Source organism: Topomyia yanbarensis, chromosome 3, assembly GCF_030247195.1.
Source record: "Topomyia yanbarensis strain Yona2022 chromosome 3, ASM3024719v1, whole genome shotgun sequence".
In the NCBI taxonomy this organism is placed as follows: Eukaryota; Metazoa; Arthropoda; class Insecta; order Diptera; family Culicidae; genus Topomyia; species Topomyia yanbarensis.
This window is the reverse complement of record NC_080672.1, coordinates 326,903,137-326,928,619: the sequence shown is the minus strand read 5'-3', so window position 1 is coordinate 326,928,619 and position 25,483 is coordinate 326,903,137. Positions and strand designations below refer to the sequence as shown.

Genomic DNA, 25,483 nt, shown 5'->3' with positions numbered 1-25,483 from the left:
GTTAGTTCTACCTCAGGGATTGACTCTCCGTAGACCTCCTAGATTACGTCGTCGGCAAACCCCAGGAGGGAACTTCAGTCTCAGAACCCCGTCATACATGAGGTTCCATAGCACCGGGCTAGGATCGAGCCCTGCGGGACTCCGGCGGTAATCGGAACCCTTTTCTGACCGGTATCGGTCTCGTATAGCAGTACGCGGTTCTGGAAGTAGCTTTCCAAGATCCGGTACAGACCCACCGGTAGGCTAAGCCGGTGTAAAGTGAGCGCGATGGCATCCCAGCTTGCGCTGTTGAATGCGTTCTTCACGTCAAGTGTCACTAACGCACAGTATCGAATACCTCGCCTTTTTCGTTGGATCGCTATCTCGGCAGTCTTTATCACTGAGTTGATAGCGTCCACTGTGGACTTACTCTTCCGAAAGCCAAACTGGTTGCTTGACAGGCCGTCCGTACCTTCTGCGTACGGGGTTAGCCTGTTGAGGATAATCCTCTCAAGCAATTTGCCAGTCGTGTCTATCAGACAGATTGGTCTGTACGCCGATGGGTCACCTGGCGGCTTCGCGGGCCTCGGCAACAGCACCAATTTCTGCCTTTTCCATCTATCGGGAAAACGACACTCGTCAAGGCATCTCTGCATAGCTAGCCTGAACATGTTCGGGTTCGCTATTATCGCTGCCTTGAGAGCGCTGTTTGGAACTCCATCCGGCCCTGAAGCTTTGTTCATTGCTAGGGAACTAGCCACTGCGAGTAGTTCTTCATTCGTCACCGGAGCCACCATTTCGGCCGTGCCCGCAATGTCTCGTAGTGCAGGTTGCCAGGGGCTTGTGGCTCGAGACGGGAAGAGAGTACTTCGATAATCGTCGCTAACCGGTCCGGAGACCGTTATGGGGGTGATTGGTCTTGGCCATCACGATTCTGCAGGCGTCACCCCACGGATTCGCGTTGGCACTCTCACACAGGTTGTCGAAACACGCTCTCTTACTGCTTTTAATGGCCTTGTTAAGGGTCAATTTCGCAGCTCGAAACACTTCACGGCGGTTCTTTCTTGCATCCTCGGTGTGGGTTTTTTGCATCCTACGTCTAGCTCTGAGGCAGGCTGATCGTAGAGCTGCAATCTCGGCACTCCACCAGTATACCGGGCATCTGCCGTTTCTTGGCAGAGTTTTTCTCGGCATAGTGGCGTCGCACGCGCGTGATAGAACGGCTACCAGCGCATCCCCGCTTAGACAGTCGGTGTTGGCCTCCAGTTCCAGCGCCGTGGTGAAAGCTTCGCTGTCGAAGTGATTGGACTTCCACCCGCGTACCTGACAGGGATCTCCCGCCCTCGGATGCTGCACACCATAGTTTATCCTAAAGCGGATTGCTAAATGATCGCTATGGGTGTAGCCTTCGTCTACCCTCCATTCCATGCCTGGAATCAGACTCGGGCTGGCAAATGTTACGTCAATCCATGCCTCCACCCCGTTTATACGGAATGTGCTAGCGGAGCCATGTATGTATGTGTGTGCGTATGTGTGTATGTGTGTATGTGGAAAAAAATGTCACCTCTGTTTCTCAGAGATGGCTGGACCGATTTGGACTTAGTCTCAAATGAAAGGTACAACCTTCCCATCGGCTGCTATTGAATTTTTTTTATTGATTGGACTTCCGGTTCCAGAGTTACGGGTTGAAGAGAGCGTCCACACAGCAAATTCCCATATAAACTAAAATGAAAAATTCACAAAGGAGGAAGTAAGGGAAAATTTCAAAATCGAATTTGCATTTTTGATGCCAAATGACTTTGAAATGCATGAAACGTTGAGATTTGATGAAATCTCGAAAAAAAATTTCGACTAAAATTGACTTTTTTGCACTTTGGCACCTTTTTGCCTTTCTCATACACAAAGGTTATGCAATCACTCTAAAAATTATCAACCTAATCCCAACTTAATAATTTTTTTGACTTATTTAGGCGTAGGTAGGAGTATTCAATGAGGGGTTGCTACTTTAAAATTGAAACTAGTTTAAAATTTCTTAACAAGTTAAAAATTTTCGGCAGGATCCGGACCCACCGGATCCTCTTCCTTGATCCGCCGCTGGTTTCAAGCGATGTTTCAGTTTCGACACATAGCATCTCAAGATCGTGGCTGTCGATCCATTGTATGTATGTGCAAATCGTACTGAATATGTAATATTCATTTCCACCGTTGTATTGAACATAACCAACCATGGAATCGTAGTTTGGACAAAAGGCACAATTGCACCACTAGGTGGATTAAAACAGCTTTTTCAGGAAATAAACACTATCACAAAAGCACCATATTAAATCATGGAATTGTAGTACCAAGACGTTTTTCTACCAAAGTCAACCGCAAAGCATTTCTTACTGACTAGACAGCATCGTAGCCGTTGCCATCGCCGACCCAAGAAGGAATGTAACCCGCAAGCTCTAAGTAGGTGATATGATAGTGCTACGAGAAATAGCTCTCCTTACTATATCCATGTCATGGTATAATCGATATGGCTGTTTACGTATACAACGGAGCCATAATATGCGGAGGCTGCCAACCAACGATCAACTGCCACAACAACAACAACAACAACAACCCGCCGGTACCAACAACGTGGGTTTTCATTTTTAACGCCTTCCACGGATCAAATGGTGTTCGGTGCATAACGGTTACGTGAGGGAATAGCTCCACGCAAAACATGTGATACCACCATCCATTCACCGATCGACCGACCGACCGAACGGGTAGGAAGTGGTTGTTGCTACACACTAACTATACCCGGCATCAAGTTGCAAACCCTCAATGTGTATTTGTAATGAGGGGTGATATTTTGCCCACGCTAATTTGGTAGAATTTGGTGATGCAAATGTTTGCGCTCCATCTGCGTGCCCCGATCCGAGAGCGCGATTGTTGTGTGCAGTGGGTTGCACATCTGTCGCGCCTGTTACGTTACCGAAACTGTCAAATGGAGCCAATTGTAGCTTATTTTGCAATGCGGAACCGCACCGGTAGTGTTGAAGAAAGAAGATACCTGAAAGAGAAAAAAAAAGAGAAAAGAAAAATATTTGTAACTGCTGTTGGAAATGAGTGAGAAAATTTAATTTAATATCTTCAACCTGAACGCAAATCTGTCCGGTGGTTAGGGAGGCGCTGGTGATATAACGAGCAGATATTGCACTTATTTTTATAAGACGAAAAAATACACAATAAATTATAAATCTACCATTATTGGAATCAAATCTTCATGAAACAATGGTTCATTGAAAATGTTTTAAAGTTATTGAACAAAAATGGTCAAATGAAATTTAAATTAAGAAAAATATGCGAAAGACGAGGTAGAACTTTATTCCTGTATTCTCGCTACAAAAAAAATAGATAATCTTATTTAACAAGAATTAGGCAGATTATGATCAGTGACACTTCAAAGGACTACTAGTGTAGATAAGTGATTTAATGAATGTTAATATCCATATTGATTGGGCTTGGATCGCACTAAATATTAACCCAGGGTTTCTAGAGCCGCTAACATTTTTTTTGCGCGCAAATATGGTTTTAAACAATGTTCTCCTTCTGAATGAAGTAGTTACAGATTCGTACCAAGCAAGGTGTTTTCCAAATTAGTCGTTAGTGATTTAGATAATAGACAGTACACCGATCCGACCCTTCTAGGTTCATATCAGAAAAATCTACAATTTCCGTTAGCACTTGCGTGGCGTGCTGCTCATATCGGAGTGTTGGTATAAAATGTCCAATTTAGCAACGGCACACCTAATAGTATCTTAGTAGTACTGGCGGGGGCATCATGTCCTTTCAAATAGTTTGCATTTTGTTAGTTCTTATTATACTAAATATATCACATCTTGAAGTAAGTTAATTTCCCGTTCAAAATTTTAAAATGCAATTTAAATTTACACGCATCATTTCCAGACTCGTATGACCTTAGACGTTCATGAGAATTACAAGCAATGTGAAAATGGACTGCCGCTGCTCAGAATTGACAAGGGTACGGCGAATATTTCTCCCGATGAAAATGACGAATTAGTAATGGATGGAACATTCAGCTTCGTCAGAGATTTCTACAGTCCCGTTATGGTAACGCGTGTGTGTGTAATCAAATCATAGCTAACATTGCAATCGAGAACTTTCTTGCTCTTGTTCCAGGTTTCCTTCTCAACGGAGCGCTTCGAGCGAGGAGAATGGAGAACAGGAATTATGTCAAGATTCATTCCGGATATATGTAAAGTGTGGTTGAGTCCCCTGGAGTCGTGGTATGTGCTTACCAAGGCTTTGAACAAAACCAACTGTCCTTATCCGGCCGGTGTGAGTGCTTTAATATCGACGTAGATACATGAGTTGGCAAGAATGCAATTATAACGACATTCATTTCAGCACAACGAAACCTTCCACAGGCATCCGTTGGGGAATGTGGTGGTATCTATACCTTCTGAGCTGGCTGGAGATTGGAAGTTTTTTTTTAAATTTACATTCACAAAACATGGAATACAGGAAAATGAGTGTGTAATGTACAAAGTTTCAATACTAGATGTAGACTAACCAACAATGAAATATTGATAACAAGCCGTATTGAATAAATGCTTTGATACTAATAAAAACTTAAAAGACGAAGTTTGAGAATGTGTAGGGATAACTTTTTTATTCAGATCGTTTATTTGATAAGGCACGTTTGCGTTAGCTTGAAGGTACCAATTTCTTTGTTTTACATCTTGAATTTCTCAACACAAGGGCATTACACATTTAAATATTTTTATTTTTTCAAAGCAAAACTAAGAAAATTTTACAGCTATCTTGAAGCTGCATTTTTATATACAAAAGGGTCCACACAATTTTTTAATAAGACTGGGGGGTCAATTAGACCTATTTTTCTGAGTAGAAGTACAAAGATAAGCATTTTCAACGACATTATTTAAACAGCAATTAAAAGTAGAATAACACAAGGAGAGCCAATATACTTTGGGGAAATATTCAGGAGTGGGTGAATTTCTACAACTGGGTATCAGAAACAGGTTGGACAATTATGATAGGGGAAGAAATATTAACTTTCACCTTCAGGCAAACGAGAGATCAACGGCATCAATGACAGACTCAGACGGCTTGCATCAGGAGACATAATGAACGGAGACACCGGGTTGGTCCTCCTCCTGGAACCGGCAGGAGTCCCTCCAGACGATTTCGTAGTACGTAGATGCGGATCGATACCACACCGAGTTGCGCGGGTGGTGTTTGTGCTGTAGGTTCCGTGATTGGCAACTCATACGACAAAGATGGTTCGTGTCACCTTGAAGTCGCTTTCAAACCATCACACAGTGGTTGCAATGCTATCAAAACGTGCGCTTCATTAACCCTTTCATGCCCAACTTTTTTCTAGTGCATTTACAGTTTCAAAACTATTTTTCCTTGTAAGCGGTGGGGTCAAGAAAGACGAAAATCCTTTTTTCATAAAGATAGGTGCTTCCCTCGCAGTGCTAGAAGCTGCTCCATTTTTACCTTTCAATGCTCAATACAATTTTCCTAGAATATTTACAATAGTCCACTTGTGTGGAAAAAGTAGCCAAAGACAGTCTAAATTGATAAGTTTTGTCAGTTTTTAATGATATTGCAACATAACGAAGATATATGAAAAAATCATTTTCCGTTGTCAACGTAAACTGTCCCTGGCAGCACTGCTCCATCGCAATCCAATCAGAAGAATTGAAATAACTTAAGTTCTAGAGCTGATACTTGTAACTATTAATATTCAAATGAAAGGCAATAGACACATTTATTTGCCTTACTTGTTTAAAAATGTTGTTGTCCACAAGCAACATGGGCATGAATGGGTTAATTGTGCTTTAGGAAGTGATGTTAGTGAATTGGTGTGCTTGGAAAACTGTTTGGAATGGACGCCCTATTCTTTTGATGTATACTGAATTGTGATTAATTCACCTAAAAGTGAGATAGAAAAATAATTTCTTGAGATAGTCATGATGTTAATGGCAAAGTTATAAAAATTTTACTACGAGAAAACTTGCTAAACATGCAAACTCCCCAAAATGTATAGGTGTTGAGAAAAAGCGAATAATATAAATACGTATAAAAATGTATTATATACCGTTTTCAAGAAATGATTATAAAAATATGTTTTGGAACCCTCCCACAAACAACACGCTTTATCTCACGACCATTACATTTTGGAGAGTTGGCACGTTTTTCAAAATTTCTTGTAGTATAATTATTTATAACTTTGTCATCGGCAGCGTTACCGGACGAGGGAGAGCTCGACGTGGCCCCTCTAGAGGACTGCTGGAGAACAGTAAAAACAGCCATCAACAACGTAGCTGAGGACATTGTCGGGTACGAGGAATGGAGACGACGGAACGATTGGTTCGACGAGGAGTGCAGAGCGGTTTTGGAGGAGAAGAATGCAGCGCAAGCGGTCATGCTACGGCATGGAACCCGACAGAATGTGGCACGATACAAACAGAAGCGGAGGCAGCAGACACGCCTCTTCCGGGAGAAAAAACGCCGCCTGGAAGAAGCGGAGTGCGAGGAAATGAAACTGCTGTGCTGTTCTCAAGATACAGGGAAGTTCTACCAGAAGCTCAACGCATCCCGCAAAGGCTTCGTGCCGCAAGCCGAAATATGTAGGGATAAAGACGGGAGCCTGCTGACGGACAACCGTGAGGTGATCGAAAGGTGGAAGCAGCACTTCGACGAGCACCTTAACAACGAGGAGAATGTAGGTACACACCAAAAAATAATGAAATTTAAACCACATGTAAATCAATACGAATGTAAACATACAACGATTGAAACAAAAATTTGATGGAAAATTACGTTGAAATCCATTGGAGCATCAAACAGCATACAATTTTACACTTTCATTCGTGTAATATTACATGTCATTCATTTTACTGCAGTATTCAAGTAAAAATACATTGATGTGCATTGGTTTTCCGTTTAAAGAAACTGTAATTTTCAATCCACGTGTAAAATTATAATAAAATTAGTTGAAGAAAGCACGGTGGAACTTAATTTTACATTTATATTCATGCTCCAAATATGTGCATGAAAATAAACTTAGAATTACAAAATATTTTTTTCTGTGTACAGATGACCAAGGCAACGGAGGATTTGACTACGTCAGTGCAGTTGAGAACGGGAATGAACCAACTCCCACGTTGAGGGAAGTTAAGGATGCCATCCAACAGCTCAAGAACACTAAAGCAGCGGCAAAGATGGTATCGCAGCAGAACTCATCAAGTTGGGCCCAGAGAAGTAGGCCACTTGTCTGCACCGGTTAGTAGTCAGGATTTGGGAAACCGAACAGCTACCGGAGGAGTGGAAAGAAGGGGTGATCTGCCTCATTCACAAGAAAGGCGACCATTTGGAGTGAGTGAACTTCCGAGCGATCATCATTTTGAATGCCGCCTACAAAGTGCTATCAAAGATCATCTTCCGTCGTCTATCCCCTAAAGTAAATGAATTCGTTGGAAGTTATCAAGCCGGCTTCATCGATGGCCGGTCGACAACGGACCATATCTTCACCGTTCGGCAAATCCTCCAGAAATGCCGTGAATACCAGGTCCCAACGCATCACCTGTTCATCGACTTCAAGGCGGCATACGACAATATCGACCGCGTAGAGCTATGGAAAATTATGGACGAAAACAGCTTTCCCGGGAAGCTGACTAGACTAATCAAAGCAACGATGGACGGTGTAGAAAACAGCGTAAAGATTTCGGATGAACTTTCCAGTCCATTCGAAACTCGACAGGGACTGAGACAAGGTGATGGTGTCTACTATTCAACATCGCTCTGGAGGATGTGATGCGACGAGCTGACATTATCGCCCGAACATTTGGAACGGTGACAGACCTGTACACTAGGGTGGGGCAAAATAATCGTTTTTTCAGCACAGCACTTTTTTGGTTCCTTTTGGGGTCCCAAACAACTGTGCAAAATTTGGGGTTGATTGGTGTTGACCTGGCGTAGCGCATTGCGTTTGAAATTTGTATGGAGTTTAGTATGGGAAAACCTACATTTTTGCATTTTTAATTATACAGACTACAATTCTTCCTGTAGTATGCCAACAAATAGATAGAAGTGTACCTACTACCTCATGAAATTGAGCTAAGGTTTTTGAATAATTCATCCAAACATACCAATGTGGTAAATGTAAAATATATAATGTTATTTTGGAATGCTATATGAAATGCCATTGGTACACCCGCAGTGTTGGCAATAAAAACGATTTTTAGCATTTAATTCGATGTATCGAACTTTGAACAGCTATAACTTAGCTTAGAGACATTCTAACACCATACATCCTTCGGCAAAGTTGTTTGGCATATCCTGGACTATACTTCTATCTATTTGCTGACATACTACAAGAAGAATTGTAGTCTGTAGAATTGAAAATGCAAAAATGTAAGTTTTCTCATACTAATCTCCATACAAATTTCAAACGCAATGCGCCACGCCGGGTCAACACCAATCGACCCCAAATTTTGCACAGTTGTTTGGGTCCCCAAAAGGTACCAAAAAAGTGCTGTGCTCGGTTGATGTGGCTATGATTACGTTTTCCCATATAACAATGCCCCACCCTACTGTACACCCGCCTGAAACGCGAAGCAGCGAAGGTCGGACTGGTGGTAAGTGCGTCCAAAACAAAGTATATGCTGGTAGGCGGAACCGTAAACGACAGGATCCGGCTAGGAAACAGCGTTACGATCGACGGGGATACCTTCGAGGTAGTGGCGGATTTTGTCTACCTAGGATCCTTGTTAACGGCTGACAATAACGTGAGCCGTGAAATCCGAAGACGCATCATCAGTGGAAGTCGGGCCTACTATGGGCTCCAGAAGAAGCAGCGGTCAAGAAAGATTCACCCCCGCACCAAATGCACCATGTACAAAATGCTTATAAGACCGGTGGTTCTCTACGGGCACGAGACTTGGACCATGCTCGAGGAGAACCTGCAAGCGCTAGAAGTTTTCGAGCGACGGGTTCTGAGGACGATCTTCGGCGGTGTGCAGGAGAACGGTGTGTGGCGGCGAAGGATGAACCACGAGCTCGCTGCACTCTATGGCGAACCCAGTATCCAAAAGGTGGCCAAAGCTGGAAGGATACGGTGGGCAGGGCATGTTGCAAGAATGCCGGACAACAATCCTGCAAAGATGGTGTTCGCTAATGATCCGGTTGGTACAAGAAGGCGAGGAGTGCAGAGAGCACGATGGGCGGACCAGGTGGAACATGATTTGGCGAGTTTTGGGCGTAACCGACGTTGGAGAGCTGCAGCTACAAATCGAGTATTGTGGAGGCAAATTGTTGATTCAGTGTTATCATGAAATTGACGTTGAACTAAATAAATGAATGAATGAATGAACTTTGTCATCGATAGCGTACGGTGCAGGCAGAAGAGGGCACTTCTGTAAATATTGTGAAAAAATAAATGGGGCAGTTTGCGAAAGCCAATTTGTTGACAGTAAGCCAATTACTTCGAACCAATTGTCGAGGCGAAAAGTGATCATTTTCTTTAGGATACAGGACAGCATTGCAATCGGTCGATACGAGTTGTGGTCGGAGGCTGGAATCACACTGTCGGAATCCATATCATTTTATCTGTGTTCATAGTGGCCATATTGAAGTTGTCACAAAGCTCAAGCGGTGAGGTAGATAAGGGTACTGTGGGAGTTGAGATCGCCTAAAACTATCCTCGGTGCGGGGAAGAGTTCCACAATATCGCAAAGCCGTCGGTGTCCAACTGAGGCTCTAAGGGGGATATAGGTAGAAGCAACGCAAATGTCTTTGCCTTTAATTCTGGTTTGGCAAGCGACAACTGCATTGCCTGATGTCTAGGGGAGGTCGATTCGATTAAAAGAAAAGCACTTTTGATCCCCAAAAGTACTCCTCCGTGAGAGTCTTCGCGATCTAGACGAATAATATTAAAATCGTGAAAGTTGAGATGTATATCTGAAATAAGCCGCGTTTTCGATTTTCGATGAATTAGCCATCGAAGGATACAATCGCTGAAGGGAGGGGCCTTTTTGCAGTGAACTGCATCAATAATGTTTCTACCACGGGAAGAAAGCTTATCCCGATGCTTTTAAGAGGGTCAGAGATATTAAAATCTGTTAAAATGCGGTCCACAATGTCAGAGAGATTTATTAGGCCATTACTGGTTTCTTTCTCTGACTGAGATATGGAGGAGGGGGGGGGGGGCAATGTCCCAGGATGTGCTGGGAACCCCTTTTCTGAGCTCACGTTTCTGAGACCGGGAGCGACTTGCTTCGGTTTTTCACCAGTACTTTCTCGAGCAGTTATTTTTGGATGACCTTGAAGAGACACCTTCTGGCCTTTCCAACAAAACTTACGAAAATAGAAGTTTCCACTTTTTCTATTGTTTCTAGGCGCAGATGTTCCTTCTTGGGGTTCATCACAGTTGACTTCAAGAGTAGACAAGTTCGTATGTTCCGATGGTGTAGCTATCTTTACCATTTCTGCGAAAGATCGCTTAGAACGTCTCTGAAGGAAACGTTGCAGTTTCTCTTCGCGCTATTTGTACGTGGGGTATTAGACTGCCCAGAAAAATAATGAATATTTGAAAACTCAATCGGCCCACCCCTGAGTTGAGTTCCTAGTCCCACCAGGAGTACTTACTCTAAATTTGAAGCAAATCGGACAAGTCTACCTACCGGATCAACGTTCCTGAAGTTGTATGGGATTTTTCGACAATTTACATGGAGAAAATCCACTAGTTCGTTTTTTCATCGCTGGGTAGCACTGTATGCATCGTATTATCACAGTAAGTGAAAATCAGAAAGATAATTTAATTGTCTACAACTTTGTAGAAGACTGCTAGTCAAGCCGGCTTTGTTAGAAGAAGTTATTAAACTTTTGGCGAAGTGATTTCTGAATTAGTTTTGCATGGGGCCTAGAAGTGCATGATCATGTATCAGTACTAGATTCCAACGACCTAATATTTTTTGTCAAATAATGGTTAGATTTAGGTGAATAGTATATTTGGAAGAATTGTAGTACATAATACGAGTTATGTATGTATGAGTTATGTTAGAAAATTTTAGTTCCAGCTGTGACCGCATAGAGAGCGCCAACACTAACTTTTCATAGAAGAGAGATAGAATATCGGAATGTTCGGAAGAATTACTGCAAAAGGCCCGCTCTACAACTTTGTAGAAGACACCTAATTTCTATCTCTCTCCGTTGAAAAGTTAGTGTTGGCATCATCTATGCGGTCACAGTTGGAACTAAAATTTTCTAACCAAAACATAACTCGTACTATATGCTACAATTCTTCCAAATATACGATTCAGCTAAATTCAACCATTATTTCACAAAAATGGTTAGTTCGTTGGAATCTAGTACTGATACACAATCATGCACTGCTAGGCCCCATGTAAAACTGCAGAGATCACTTCGCTAAATTTTAACAACTTCTTCTAACAAACCGGATTGACTAGCAGCCTTCGATAAAGTTGTAGACGATTAAATTATCTTTCGTATTCTCACTTACAGCGATGATACGATACATACTGTGCCACCTAGCGGCGAAAATGCGAGCTAGTGGGTTTTCTCCATGTAAATTGTCGAAAAATCTCACACAAACTTCAGATATGTTGGTCCGGTAGCTAGACTTGTCCGATTTGCTTCAAATTTAGAGCAAGTACTCCTGGTGGGACTAGGAACCAACTCAGGGGTGGGCCGATATGGGTCATTTTTTCTGGTCCCTTTAGTGGGGCATGTCGGGAGATCAAGTGGGATTCCGCCACAGTAGACGCACTTTTCAGCATCCCTTCCACAGGAACCATCCACATGATTCCCTCCATATTTCCCGCAACGAACCTTATTGCTAAAATAATGGGAAACGAAGGTCACCCGAAAAGAGTCTGATTTGACATATATCGTCTTTCCGTCAACTGCGACTAATCCTGTATGCAAACAGTTGCACTCCGGTATCTTCACTGACTGGAGCATGGAGTCTTTAAAACAGCCAACCGCAAGTGTTAAACACTCGAATCGGAGGCAACCCCGCAGACTTCAACCCGATTAGTTGATATGTATACTTTATACTCTTTTGTAAAGGGCCCGTAGCCAGCATTTTTTTGCCTGTTTCAAACCACCACTTGAAGCTTACCAGACCGAATATCGTTCCGTCAGAACCCGAGAAATCTGCAATTGATTCAAACACTTTTTTTCTTTGGCCCGGAAGAAGATCACGTAAGCCCCGATGGCCGAGCATGGATAAACCTTGAGCCGGGGAGCCAATTTTGCTTCGACATCCATCTTACCTTGAGATGAACCACTGTCAGGGGAAGTCATTTTTGCACGGACCTATTGCCCAGTGCGCACGGACGGAAATGATAAACCGATCGGTTCGAGCGTCGCATAACGAGTGAGTTATCAAAAGTTTATCAAATTTGTAAAATGAGTAGAATGATTAATTTAGATTAAATTAATAAATAAATCAAATTAGTTCAGCTTACGAAAAATTGTTCAAAAACGATAGAAAATTAATGAAAAAGGAATTGAGTTAAATCAAATGAAAGAAATGACTGAGCAGTATTTAAAAAAATTGTATGAACTCAAAAAAGAAGATAAATAAAATGGATAAAATGAATATAATTAGAAAAATAAATAATATGAATACAATGAATAAAATACAGTAATTATTGAAATAAATTAGATTAATTCAATTAATATAGTAAATAAAATAATGAATCTAGTAAAATTTAGAAAATGCATAATTATAATTATAATCAATAAAATCATAAAAATTCATAAAATACTTAAATGGACAATATGAATGAATTGAATTCAATGGATGGGTCGAAGTAAACTAATAAAACAAACAAAATAAACGAAATTAATGTAGTGAAAAAATGCGTTACCTGAATAAAATTAATATGATAAACAAAAGTAATAAAATTTATGAACTTAACAAAATTTATATCATTATTAAAATTAAGAAAATTTATGAAAATAACCTATATGAATGAAATGAATAAAAATAATAAATGAATATAAGGAATGAAATTAATTAAATGGATGAATTGAATAAAACAAAAAATTAAACGAATTGAAAAATTACAATGAATAAAACGAATTAATTGAACAAAATGAGTAAATCGAATAAAATGAATAATATGAACATTATGACTAAAATGAATAGGATGAATGAAATGGATCAAACGGATAAAATTCTTAATTCAACAAGACTTAAAAAATATACGAAAAAAATTAAATTAATAAAATAAGTAAATATGATGAATGAATATAGGAAAACCCTGGCTATTCAGAATATGTAATAATTTATGGGTAAACGGTCCTAATTATTAGTTTAAAACCATCAGTTACATTTTGGAGCAATAAACATCCATGTGCACCACTCCATGGTAGTGCTAGGCGACGATCATTTTACAATGTAGGAGTACTTTGACCCCTCTACGGGGTAAATCCGGCTGTCTTTCTTACAATAGAATTATGTATTGGAGAAACCCCTTAAGAAGCAAAAAAATAAATAAAAATAAATTGCGTTAAAAAAATAATCTGCCTAGTCACAGCTGTCGATTGGCGCATCGTGTACTTTCTTTGCTGCGACGTATGCAATCGTGTGCGCAGCCGCAAGCCACTGAACGGTGATTGATGGAATAGGGAGTCTTAAGGGGGTACTCATATAATTGTGCCAAAAGTACCTAATGTTTGATAGTTTTTTTTAAAAAAAAGTAAGCTGACTTAGACTTTATTAGGGTTTCATCTATAAACGCAAAATTTTCGAGCGTAACGTGTCAAAAATGGCGTCCAAAAATGGCGGATTCAGTAAAAGGTGTTTTGAAACACGACCTCATCTGCGAGCACGATACAGGTCGTAATTCGTCGTCAACAAACGGAAAACCAAAACGATCTTGAAGATTACATTCCATAGAGGCGCCCAACCTAAAAAACATACCGAAATTCGTTATAGAAACAAAATGGCGGCCACTTAAAGGCGCAAATCAATTTTTTTTTTCAAATTTTGTAAAAAATGTCTCAAAGTTTCAATACGTTACTACGATACTTTTGAGACGATTTTCGCAATGTTGATTCAAAACAACATTACGTATGTAAGGGTTAAAACTTGTAACTTTATATTTTTTTCGCATGATTTTTTTCACTTTGGCTGGCTGTAAAAAATCGTTAATGATCAAGATTGTGTAAATTACAGTGCCATAGAATGTTGTCTTCATTTAGGCGGACAAAACGCGAATTTGATTTGTTGAATGGTTCAACAACGAGAATGCCCGCAGATACGAAAAATCTTGTTTGCAGAAAACGCGTGTCAAAGTTTGAAAACAGTTTTTCGTGTACAATTTAAGTTAGTCAATCTTTTTGTCTAAGAATAAGTGAATGTATAGGTTTCAAAGATCACCAAACACGAATTTGAGGTTAGATTTGGAAATTTAAAAATGGCGAATCCAATATGGCGAACTAAAAAAGTAAAATATTTATCAATTTTAATGAAACTTTGTGTATATGGGTTTTTGGGGACGCTGAACACAAATTTATGGTCAAATTTGACAAAATCAAAATGGCGGATCCGAAATGGCGGACTAAAAAAAGAAATATTTATAAATATCAATCCTCCCATTTGTCTTCGACAACCCTACTCTGCCTACTTTCATGAAATCACTAAATTTGTTGGTTAGGCCATACCGGCAACTTGTGAACACACCAATAAATATTACTGCCACCTATAGAATTAATGTGAAGACCAGAGCGATGAAACTAATTCACGGATCAAAAAACATTTTACCAACATATTTTTTGAATTTTTTTTTGAAGAGAACCCGCTTAATAGCCCTGTATGCTCATTTCGCACAAAAGTGGTGAACGTCTTGAAAACATCTGTGTTTTTACCCAAACAAAAATCATTGCATAGCCTCAAGCTTTCCAATACACTTAGTTGTTATTTTTTCACTTTAATTTCTTTCTTTTACCACAGATTTTTGTTTCGAGGATGACAAAAAGTAAAAGACGTTGTACTTCCTTTCTAAAAAAAATTAAAGAATGACATTCAACTTTGAAAATTAATGTTTTAGAATAGCGGTTCCACAAGTATGTACGACAGTCAGAAAGTCTTACGATTTTCTGAGAAATCGAGGGGACTGAATTACCCCCATGGTCTTGATAGCCCCGGGTTCTCCTATTATAATATAATGTAATGAAATGTATTGCAAAATGTGTTTGTCAAAAGATAAAAGAGAATGAGGTTTTCATGCGCATTTGAAGAATCTTTTATCTGATTTTCCTCATTCAGAGTTTCGTGTAGACCATGAAACCATGAATAAATAAATTTGGATCATAATTTTAGTTAAACCGCCGGTTTTTTTTTGAAAAATCGTGGAATTCCTGATACCATATGTTGCTCGTTCAAAACCCAAGCAACGATTGGTACAAAACGAACACGCGGGACCTATAATTAAAACCTCTCAGTTTTCGATTGAGTCTCTTAGACGTCCTATATTGACGGTTCAGTTTGAAATAAGCTGGGAAATTTTACTTTTTTCACGTCGCTTTCGAAAGATTTTCTGAAAATTAGGTTTTGCTTTACTTATATAAATCATGCGTACTCCAAAATTTTATAAAAAATTGATGCACATTTTTCCAACTGATTAGTGCAAACATGATGCAGTTGCGTTCAGTACAATGCACTCTACATACTGTTTCTTCCGAAATATTGATAAGGGTAGGAAAGGATATTGAAAAGTACGTCGTAGGCATTACAAAAATATACAAGAAAACATTATTCTATAATGAAATTGATAAATTTTTAATAATTTAAAAACATTTTTGAGAAATGCGCCACAAAAAATTAAGGATTTCTGTTACAAAATGGTGCATTTCGGCTATTTTCTTCAAAAAGTTTCATACGCCATCCGTGCCTCCTTGAGTGCAAGACGTCATAGAGTTGTGTTATGAAATCACCTGATATTATGCAATAAATCATATTCTGGAATGCTCCTTTTTCGAACTACACGTAATTTCAAAGTGTTATGGCATTTATGTTTTTTTTTTTTCAAAGTTGCCCATGTTACCATAGAATGTAAAAAGTTCAATCGAAGTGAGCACAAAATTTGTATGTTAGATAAATGTGGAATTTTTCCATTCATTTTTGCAGGCTATGGCGTCAATACAGTGCCCTAGTGAAAATAGATACTACTCGCAATAATACCCGACGGACCTAATCCTCTGTTCGATTCCACCAACCGACAACCTAAGGTTCTACGTACCAACTGCTGTGGTTGAAGTATTAATTAGAAGTTAATCCATATTACAACTTCCTTCCTCTACAGCCGGATCTGAAAAGCTGGAGGCTCCGGTACAACGAACCGAGCCAAAAACCCGAAGACACGGCAACGCAACGGCCGGCAGCCGGCTAGCAAACACCCTTCGCCGACTCTCACAATCAGCCACGATCAGTAGTGATTGCTGAAATTTCGGCCCAACGAAAAAAACAGGAACATCCAAATTAACTATAATACGCTTCCGTTTGGCGTTTTGCCTCGGTTCGGATGGATGGCAGGATGGAGCGAAGCGTTTTTCGGCGCTTCCAACCATCCAACCAGCCACAGGTCGCAACTCAGACACGGAGAGATAGGCCATAGTTCTGTCTGACCGCCACTTGTGTGGAAAGAAGGAAGCTTGTTCTCAACAGAACGGGAAAGCATTGTGGTGATGGTGGAGCAAGAGGGGTGGAGGAGGGGATATCACACGAGTCTCGAGACCGGCACGGTTTATCGTAACATCTCATGAATGAAGCAACGTTTCAAATTAAGCAGAGCGATGATCTAGAAAAAGTCTGTCCGGTGAAAAAGGGGCCGAAATAAAAACAAGTTAAAAGTTTTGTTAAAATGTTTTGATTTGTTAATGAGGTATGACGGCATGAACGTGTCGCGTGAAAGGGAAAATATCAAAGTAGGGCGTGTCATTCTGGAGACTTGATGCAACGCAGTAGTCTTTGCTTCTAGTCAATAGATTTAACTTGACTCAATTCCTGACTTTAGGTGTCAAATTGACAAAGACTTTAGGACTTTAGGCACTCTGAATTTAAAAGATGGCCAATAACAAATTACAAATAATAATGAAAAAACCTTGCGTTACTCTCTCTACTAGCTGCAAAACCATTTTGAGTTTTGTTGTCCCAACATTGATCCAGCACAAGTGTGCTACGTACTCTACGATGCCTCAAGTAAACCGAAACGAACAATTGATTGGTAGAACACACAGCTCAACAATGGCGAAGCCGCCCATTCAAGACTTCCCAGAATTAATTCGTAAACAATTTACAATTCGTTCTCGAATGACTAAGGTACTTTGTTCCGCCAGATCCACTACTCACACTCAACTCTATGTCTGGACGACTGGAAGGATTGAACATATCCGGCGACAGCTTGTAAGTCGGTAGCGGCTACCAGCGTCGCTGCGCTGCAGTGGAACCAATGTGTAGCTCTTTGTTACAGTTCTTAAAGATGAGGATGAGATAAAAGTGATACACGCAGGGTAGATGAATCAATAATTATCTCTAATTTTCGGGTTCGATTCTCGTCTTCATGTGCACGCGAGTATGGCTATCGTTTCTTTTGGGCTTTAATTGGTCTTTCCGGAGCCGGTGCCGGACCGGAGCATCTAAGCGGAAACGCAAACGATTCGGCTGGCGACCGCCGACACGGCCGGCAGGAGAAAAATCGAGCATGGAATAATGAACCACTAAATGATTTATTTGATTGCATTGGCTGGGGCTGTGTGTACATAAGGGTGTGATCATCTCTCAAGGTTTTGGGTTCGTTAACGAATGATTGCAGTGGGAAGTGGAAAATTATAGTGTTTTCGTTGGGTTTGGATTCAGATCTAGTCATACTGCGCGCGGGGTTACAACTAATGAAGTTGTTTGGTTTCGATCTAATTTGTGGTTCTTGAGAAGCAACTTGAACTTGGTTTCATTAGAACTATTTTGATGGTTGTTCGGTGGTTTTACTTACCACAAAATTTGTTTAAGCTACATTTATTTTGTTAGAAATTTTCTTCGTTCGTCGAGATCGGAAAATGTCTGTGTGTGTGGAAAAATAATGTCTCCTCTGTTTCTCAGAGATGGCCAAACCGATTCGCACAAGCTAAGTTTCAAATGAAAGGTACAACCTTCCCATCAGATGCTATTAAATTTTGAATTGATTGGACTACCGGTTACGGAGTTATGGGTTGAAGAGTGCGGACACACAGCAAATTCCCATATAAATTGGAACCACCAAGATATCAAAATGATGCAAAACTTATTAAAATGGGTGCAAAATCACCTGGATTTGGGAGTCTAGATCAAAAATGACTAACCAAAGTCACTTTGAGCACATTGGCCACCTACGACGGTTCTTGATTCCATATAAAAAGGAACTGAAAAATGCTCAAAGGGGGGAGTAAAAAAAAAATGTCAGGATCGAATTTTTATTTTTGATGCCATATGTCTTTGAAATGTACGAAACGTAGAGATTGGATGTCAACTAGAAAACAAATTTTTTGACAAAAATAGACTTTTTTTAACTTGGACACATTTTTTCGTGGCTGTCGATCCATTGTATGGATGTGCAAATTGTACTGAATATGTAATATACATTTCCACCATTATAATAAACATAACCGGCCATGGAATCGTAGTTTGGACAAATGAGAAAGGCACAATTGCACCACTAGGTGGATTAAAACAGGTTTTATGCATATCAGTTTGCTTATTCATTAATTACGTATCCAGTTACACATGGGGTGAATAATGTCTTAAATTACAGAAAATCAGTTAAATCGTCAATTGAAATATGAAATCCACAAAATACACAAAATGGATGAAGTGAAGATAGAGTAAAACTATCAAAATTTAATAAAATACATAAATGAAATAGACTAATAAAACGAATTAAACGAATAAAATTAATAAAATGAACAAACGAAAAGTTAATGCAACCTAATAAAACTAAAAAAAATTATTGGAATTAATAAAGTTAATAAAATTATTATTACCTACATATTCCAATAAATTTCTTTTAATTATAAAAGTTTTAACGTTAGTATCATTAGCCTCTTTTTCGGGTTAGAAAAATCGCTTTAAAAAATCCACAACCGTATATGGTCAAGGCTTCTGTCTGTCACGTTACATTTTTACGCATATTTCATAAGATAAGTCAGCAAAAACAATAAAACCGTATTCTATCACAACTGCCCATTATTAAGGTCACTAAACCGCACATTTTTTCTACAGAAAGTTTTTTTCTATCATGAACCGTTTTCACTTTATTGTCATTTTGATACGTCTGTCACGTTACACAATTTTCGCAGTTAGTTTGGAGGTTACCCCACTAAATAGAAAAAGTCTGTTCCGTTGGCCCCCAAATTTGCATGAAAACAGTTTTAAGTTGAACCTTAGAAAGTAAGGAAGAGTTTGAAATATAGTTTTCCTGAAGAAAAACTTTGTTTTCGATTTTATGGAGTATTCTCAATGATCTGTCACGTTACAACCAGAATCTGTCACGTTACAGTTATGCATTTTCATTGAAGCAAGGATATCAAGACAATCGTACACAAATCGTCCTTAATCTAGGAACTGAGTATTAACGGGAAATTTCATGTTTATTTTGAAAAACAATATTGGTTTTGATGAACAAACGTGAAAAACTTTTGAAAAGGTCGTAATTTCACGTAGTAACATATTATGTCGAAAGAAAATCAAAAATAACTTAAAACATCTGCATTTTGAAGGATAATTTTTCGTGAGCATTTTGAATTGAAAACCCATTTTGAAATACATTCTATAACTAAATTATTTGAAAAAAAAAATTAAATAAAAATTCAAAATTAAAAAAATTATTGAAATATGTTAAAACTTTTTATTGTTATTTTCTCTATGATGCAATTATATTTTAAAGTTTCTTTATTTGCAATTAAATTTTAAACATGTTATGTTTTTTGCGTTTGGTATTTGTGAGCAATTTATTAAAAAGGTGTATTTTCACTACTAGATATTTTTGTTTAAAAAAAATCAAAATATTTCAAAAAAAATTTCTTAAGAGCATTTTGCTTCGAAATTATATTTAGTATTAATATTGTATAAGAAAATTATATTTATGACTGGCAAATACTAAGAAATTTAGAAGAATGCTTGAAGTTAAAAATGTTTTCTTACTAATAACTTTCTAATAGTGCAATTATAATTTCATCAGTTTACAGGCTTTCGTTAACAAAATAAAACATTGTTTTTCTGTAATTGCATTTTTAATTTTTTTTTTGTTTTTTTAGCAATATATTTATATTTTTAACATCTTTTTAATTTTTTTTTTGAAAAATTTCACCAAAAAATATTCACACAGAAGAATTAATTCCCTAGAACTCGCTATCATATAATATTGCTGCATAAATGACGATTTTCGAACAATATATATTGAACGTAGTGCATTCAAGATCTCATACGCCCTTTTTAAATATTACTCTTGAATAAAAATTGTTTGTTTAATATTGAAAAATACTTAGTCTCCCATATACATGAAACGTAAAAGGTTTCATCAGAATCAAAGATGGTTACCAATATTGACGCAATTGAATCAAACTTGATAGAATTGCTTTACAGCAGAAAAAATCTGTCACGTTACATAAGATAAACTGTGTTTTCTTAAAAATTAATAAAACTTTAAAATTATCACAATACAGTTTCAAAAAGTAGACTCAAAGTAGTAAGAAAAAATGCAGGTTAGACATTGTATGCATGCTGTTGGTGTGATCCACAAAACTTTTTTGAATTTTTGATCTGTCACGTTACAAGTTATTTTGTTTGAATTACTTCACAACTGAAAATAAGCAATAATCCATATTCATCAAAATTTTTCAAGCAGTATCATCAAATTTAAATTAGACTACGATAGAAAAATGTGGTTGCAAGCAAAAAGTTGAAAATATGGATTTTGTTTACCTTTTTATATCCTTACGGTCTTTTAATCTATTTCAGGTCATGCAAGTAGCATCAACAAACTTTCATAAATGACAGACATGAAATTTTTTTCTGGCATCACCATTCATATTTTTTAATATTAGAGGTTATATATATACGGAAAACAAACAGTTTGACGCAAAATTTGATAAAAAATAATTTCGCCTGTGGTTGTCATTTTCGGAGCCTTGACCATGTGCGGGGTTGGGAAACGAACTTAGGTAAACAAAATGAGCAAAATGGATAAAATGAATACAATGAATAAAATGCATAACTTTATTAGAATGAAAAAATTGAATAACATGAAACATATTATTTCGATTCAGGAGGTTTTAAATTTAAGGTCACTTACATGTTTATTCGGATTAGAACATTTCTAATTCTATGTTGAGGGATGAGAGATATATACAAGTCAATGTTTGTATGTATCTGATTCATTTGAATTGAAATAGCATTTTGAAGTACATTCTATAAGTAAATTATTTAAAGTGTTGCAAAATTCATTTAAATTTTAAAAATGTTTAAAGTTTTGTTAGAAAATCCTTTATTGATATTTTCTCCAGAATACAATAGTATTTAAAACTTCTTTTATTTGCAACAATTATTTTTATGTTTGATAGATGCGAATAACTTCTGAAAAGGGCGTATTTTCACTACTTAATTCTTTTTGTTCAGAGAAAATATCAAAATAGTTTACAAGATTTTTTCTTAAGAGCATTTTCCTTTGAAATGACATTTAGTATCTTATCTTTTTTCGAGAGTTGTCCCACTGGAGCTGTAGAGCTAGGTTCTCGGAAGGGCTCCCCGTCAGAATCACATACTACAATTTGCAGACGAGACAGGCGAATGGTGCCCACTAAAACACTGCTTTGAGCCAATTGTAGCGGGCCGTGATTCTGAATGAGATATTCATTGTACGATTCAGGTATGTGCGGGCGTAGGGACTAGCGATAGCGTGTATCATCGCGAAGGGCTCGAGCATTTGTACGTTAACGTATTCGATCGCGTGTGCGTTTGTATGTCGCGTGTGCTAACGTGTATGTAACATCGCGTGTATAAATTCTTTTTTATAACCGTGTGCCTTTCGCATATTCGCGTGTGTTCTAGAATGATCGAGCGCGGACCGTGAATATAATACTTATTTTTTCGTGAACGGTTCAGATTCTAGAAAAAAGTGGGTTCTTCCATATCACTAGAGTTCCCAGTCATGTCGCCGCAGAACGTGTGGTCTAGTGGATATGAGCTTTATTTTTTGATTGGTCCAACTGGATGTATGGACCTAAGTTGCTAGAATGTAGAGTAAAGATTTCCGGATGTGACCGATTCGTGATCTCGCGCGTTTGCAGGTTCGCGTTTGTACCGCGTTTGTAACTTTGAATGTACTAAAATGTTCACATAATTACCGGAGCGTTATCAAGTATGCGCGATCGCGGGCATAGGTGTGCGTGGATGATCGCGAAGGGCTTAAGCGTTCGTATGTCAACGTGTTTGTCGCGTGTGCTCGTGTGTATGTGACTTCGCTTGTATAAATTCGATTTTGAAACCCTGCGGCCATTCACATATTAGCGGACCGTCATTCATTTAGTTTTCGGTGTATGGATCACATTCTGACATGGAGTGAGTTACCCCATATCACTAGAGTTCCCGGTCATGTCGCCATGGAACGTTTTGTCTAGTGGATATGGGAGTTATTTTTTCTCAATTTTTCAATTTTTTTTATTAATTAATATGGACCTAGACTGTTGGTACCGAGGATAGAGACTTCCGGACGATCCCGACTCATGATAGCGCGAGCGCGGGAGTTTGTAGGTCGACGCTTGAGATCGCGTTGGTAAGTTTATGAGTGCTGAGACGTTCACCTTATCACCGGGGTGTAATGATGTTTGCGAGTTCGTGGGCGTAGGTTGCTTGGAAAATCACGAGGGGCTCTAACATTTGTACGCTGACGTGATTTTATAACATATTTGCGTGTGTTCCTGAATGGTCGCGCGAACCGTGAGCCTGATATCAAATTTTTGGTGTGCGGTTAAAACTCTGGTAGAGATTGGAATCCCTTATATCGGTCATATCGATTTGTAATCGCATGCGCAAGGGCATTTTTGTAGGTTCTCGCTTGAGACCGCGTTTGAGAGTGTGTGTGTTAAGACGTTCACATCACCATCTTTGCTGACCCAGCTGGAGGTGGGTGTAGAATAGCAGTATAGGACTCGAAAAGAAGAAATAAAAGACAATATAAGAGAGGCGTAATAGATTAGATACAGCTGAAGTTATGATCATTATATGAAAGACATACATTAGTACTTCAAACACTACTAACACTTGAATAGCCAACCACCGCACATAGCACTTCCTTTCTGAATTATCTATTTGTTACTGGTTGATTGTTGGTTATGAGCGGGTACATAGAGGAAAGGTATAAAGCAGAAAAAAGGCTCATATCAGCCTTCCCTGCCTCCTCGATACACCACTATCGAGGCGTACTGTAATCAACATCTTGAAGCGGGCTTCTTATATAAATCAAATCCTAAGTAGTCATAATGATTGGTGGATTATTAACATGAGAACTAATTAACCTGTAGTAGTAGAACTTGGGGCAAATAGAAACTAAAAAGAGCGAAGGTCCTTATATTTAGATAACTCTATTGAATCTATTGTGGCTTGATGATGTTTACAATACCGTCAATCCCATCAACCTGCGAGAGAGAAGAGCATTTTCCTTTGAAATGACATTTAGTATCATATCGTATAAAAAATATCATTAAATCTGGCTGTATTTAACTCTGAACATCCCGAATAAAATTTCCGAGTTCCTCCAGAATAAACATTCCTGGTGGGCCTGAAATTTCGATTTTGAAATGAACACATTACGTAATACGCAATCGTAATTAATGAAAACCAGTGAAAATTTGGTTTGAAATGATTTTGAGTTTAAAGCTACTTCAAAGTTGAAACTAATTTAAAATTCCTTAACAAATTAAAAATGTTTGGTACCCCTCGAACCCTTCCTCAAAATCCACCGTTGGTTTCAAGTGTTTCAGCGTTCACACATAGCATCTCAAGTTCGTGGTTGTCGATCCATTGCATGTATGTGCAAATCATACTAAATATATAATAGGCATTTGCTCCATTATATTAAACATAACCAGCCAAGGAATCGGAGTCGGATAGACACAATTGTATAGATGGATTGAAACAGGTTTTTTCGTCTGCGGTTGCCATTTTTGGAGCCTTGACCAACTACGCTGTGCCCGCCCCCGAGAATGAATAAATTGAATATAACCAATAAATTGATAAATTGATAAAATATACTAAATAAAATGCACAAAATTAAATCAACGAATTAAATTATAAAATTAATGAAAATGACAAAAAAATCGAGAGTTGTTCGAATGAAGCTGCAGAGCTAGGGTTTCGGAAGGGCTCCCCGTCAGAATCACTCACTACACTTGCAGATGAGACGGGAAACGTCATCCACTAAACACTGCTTAAGGCCAATTGTAGCAGACCATGATTCTGATTGTGATATTGAGTGTACGGTTCAGATGTGCGGGCGTAGGGACTTTAGGATCGCATGGGAATGAGCGTTTATTTGTAGGCGCTTGAGACCGCATTACTCAGCTATAGAGTTGTTATAGCGTTCACAAACTTATCAGGGCGTTCTTGAAATCTTGGACGATTGCATGTTCGTCTATGTGTATCATCGCGAAAGGCACGGGCGTTTGAAGATTAAGATGTGGGTGTTTTGTATGTCACGTGGGCGTTTGTAGGTCGCGTGGACGTTTGTATGTCGCGAGTGCTAGCGTGTATGTAACTTTGCGTGTATAAATTCGATTTTATAACCGTGTGTCCATTCGCATATTCGCATATGTTCTTCGATAATCGCGCGAACCGTGAATCTGATACTTAATGTTTAGTACTTGGTTCAGGTGCTAGAAGAGAGTGAGTTTACCAATATCACTTGAAGTCCCGGTCATGTCGCCATGGAACGTGTTATACATATAGTGAATATGAGCGTCGTTTTTTTTTTTGGTCCAACTGAAGCCATGGACCTAGGCTGCAAAGATCGAAGGTAGAGATTTTCAGGCGTAATCGATTCGTTATCGCGCGAACATAGGGGTTTGTAGGTACTCGCTTGAGAGCGCGTTTATAAGTTTATTAGCTCTAAACAATCACTTAATCGCGCTGGGGTGTTGTCATGTGTGCGACACCTCGGGAGTAGGTGTGCGTGTACGATCGTGAATGTCTTAAGCGTTTGTATGTTAACGAGTTAACATGCTGAATGCTAGAAGAGGGTAAGATTCCCCATATCCCTATTCCGGTCATGTTGCGATGGGACGTGTTGTCTAGTGAATATGAGCGTCATTTTTTATTGGTACAATTGAAGGCATGGACCTATGCTACTAGGGCCGAGGGTAGGAACTTCCGGACGTAGCTGATTCATTATCACGTGAATACGGGTGTTTGTGAGATCGCGGGCGT

The 25,483-nt window shown here is 38.8% G+C and overlaps 2 protein-coding genes across 4 annotated transcripts in view; one reads left to right on the top strand and one right to left on the bottom strand.

Annotated features, from left to right (window-relative positions):
- LOC131689643 (uncharacterized) overlaps positions 1 to 4,581 on the top strand; it is a 290,463-nt gene extending 285,882 nt beyond the window's left edge. For 2 of the 3 annotated variants that reach the window (XM_058974880.1, XM_058974879.1), the window contains exons 2-4: positions 3,916 to 4,080; positions 4,150 to 4,308; positions 4,378 to 4,581. In XM_058974880.1, the coding sequence (XP_058830863.1) occupies positions 3,922 to 4,080; positions 4,150 to 4,308; positions 4,378 to 4,542 (483 nt within the window). In that variant the 5' untranslated portion in view covers positions 3,916 to 3,921 and the 3' untranslated portion in view covers positions 4,543 to 4,581. Of the gene's footprint in view, positions 1 to 3,191; positions 3,854 to 3,915; positions 4,081 to 4,149; positions 4,309 to 4,377 lie in introns of those variants that run through there. The other variant, XM_058974878.1, reaches the window with a different exon arrangement.
- The window catches only part of LOC131689640 (eukaryotic translation initiation factor 5B), a 409,123-nt gene that overhangs the window by 82,006 nt on the left and 301,634 nt on the right, over positions 1 to 25,483 (bottom strand). The window lies entirely within an intron of this gene.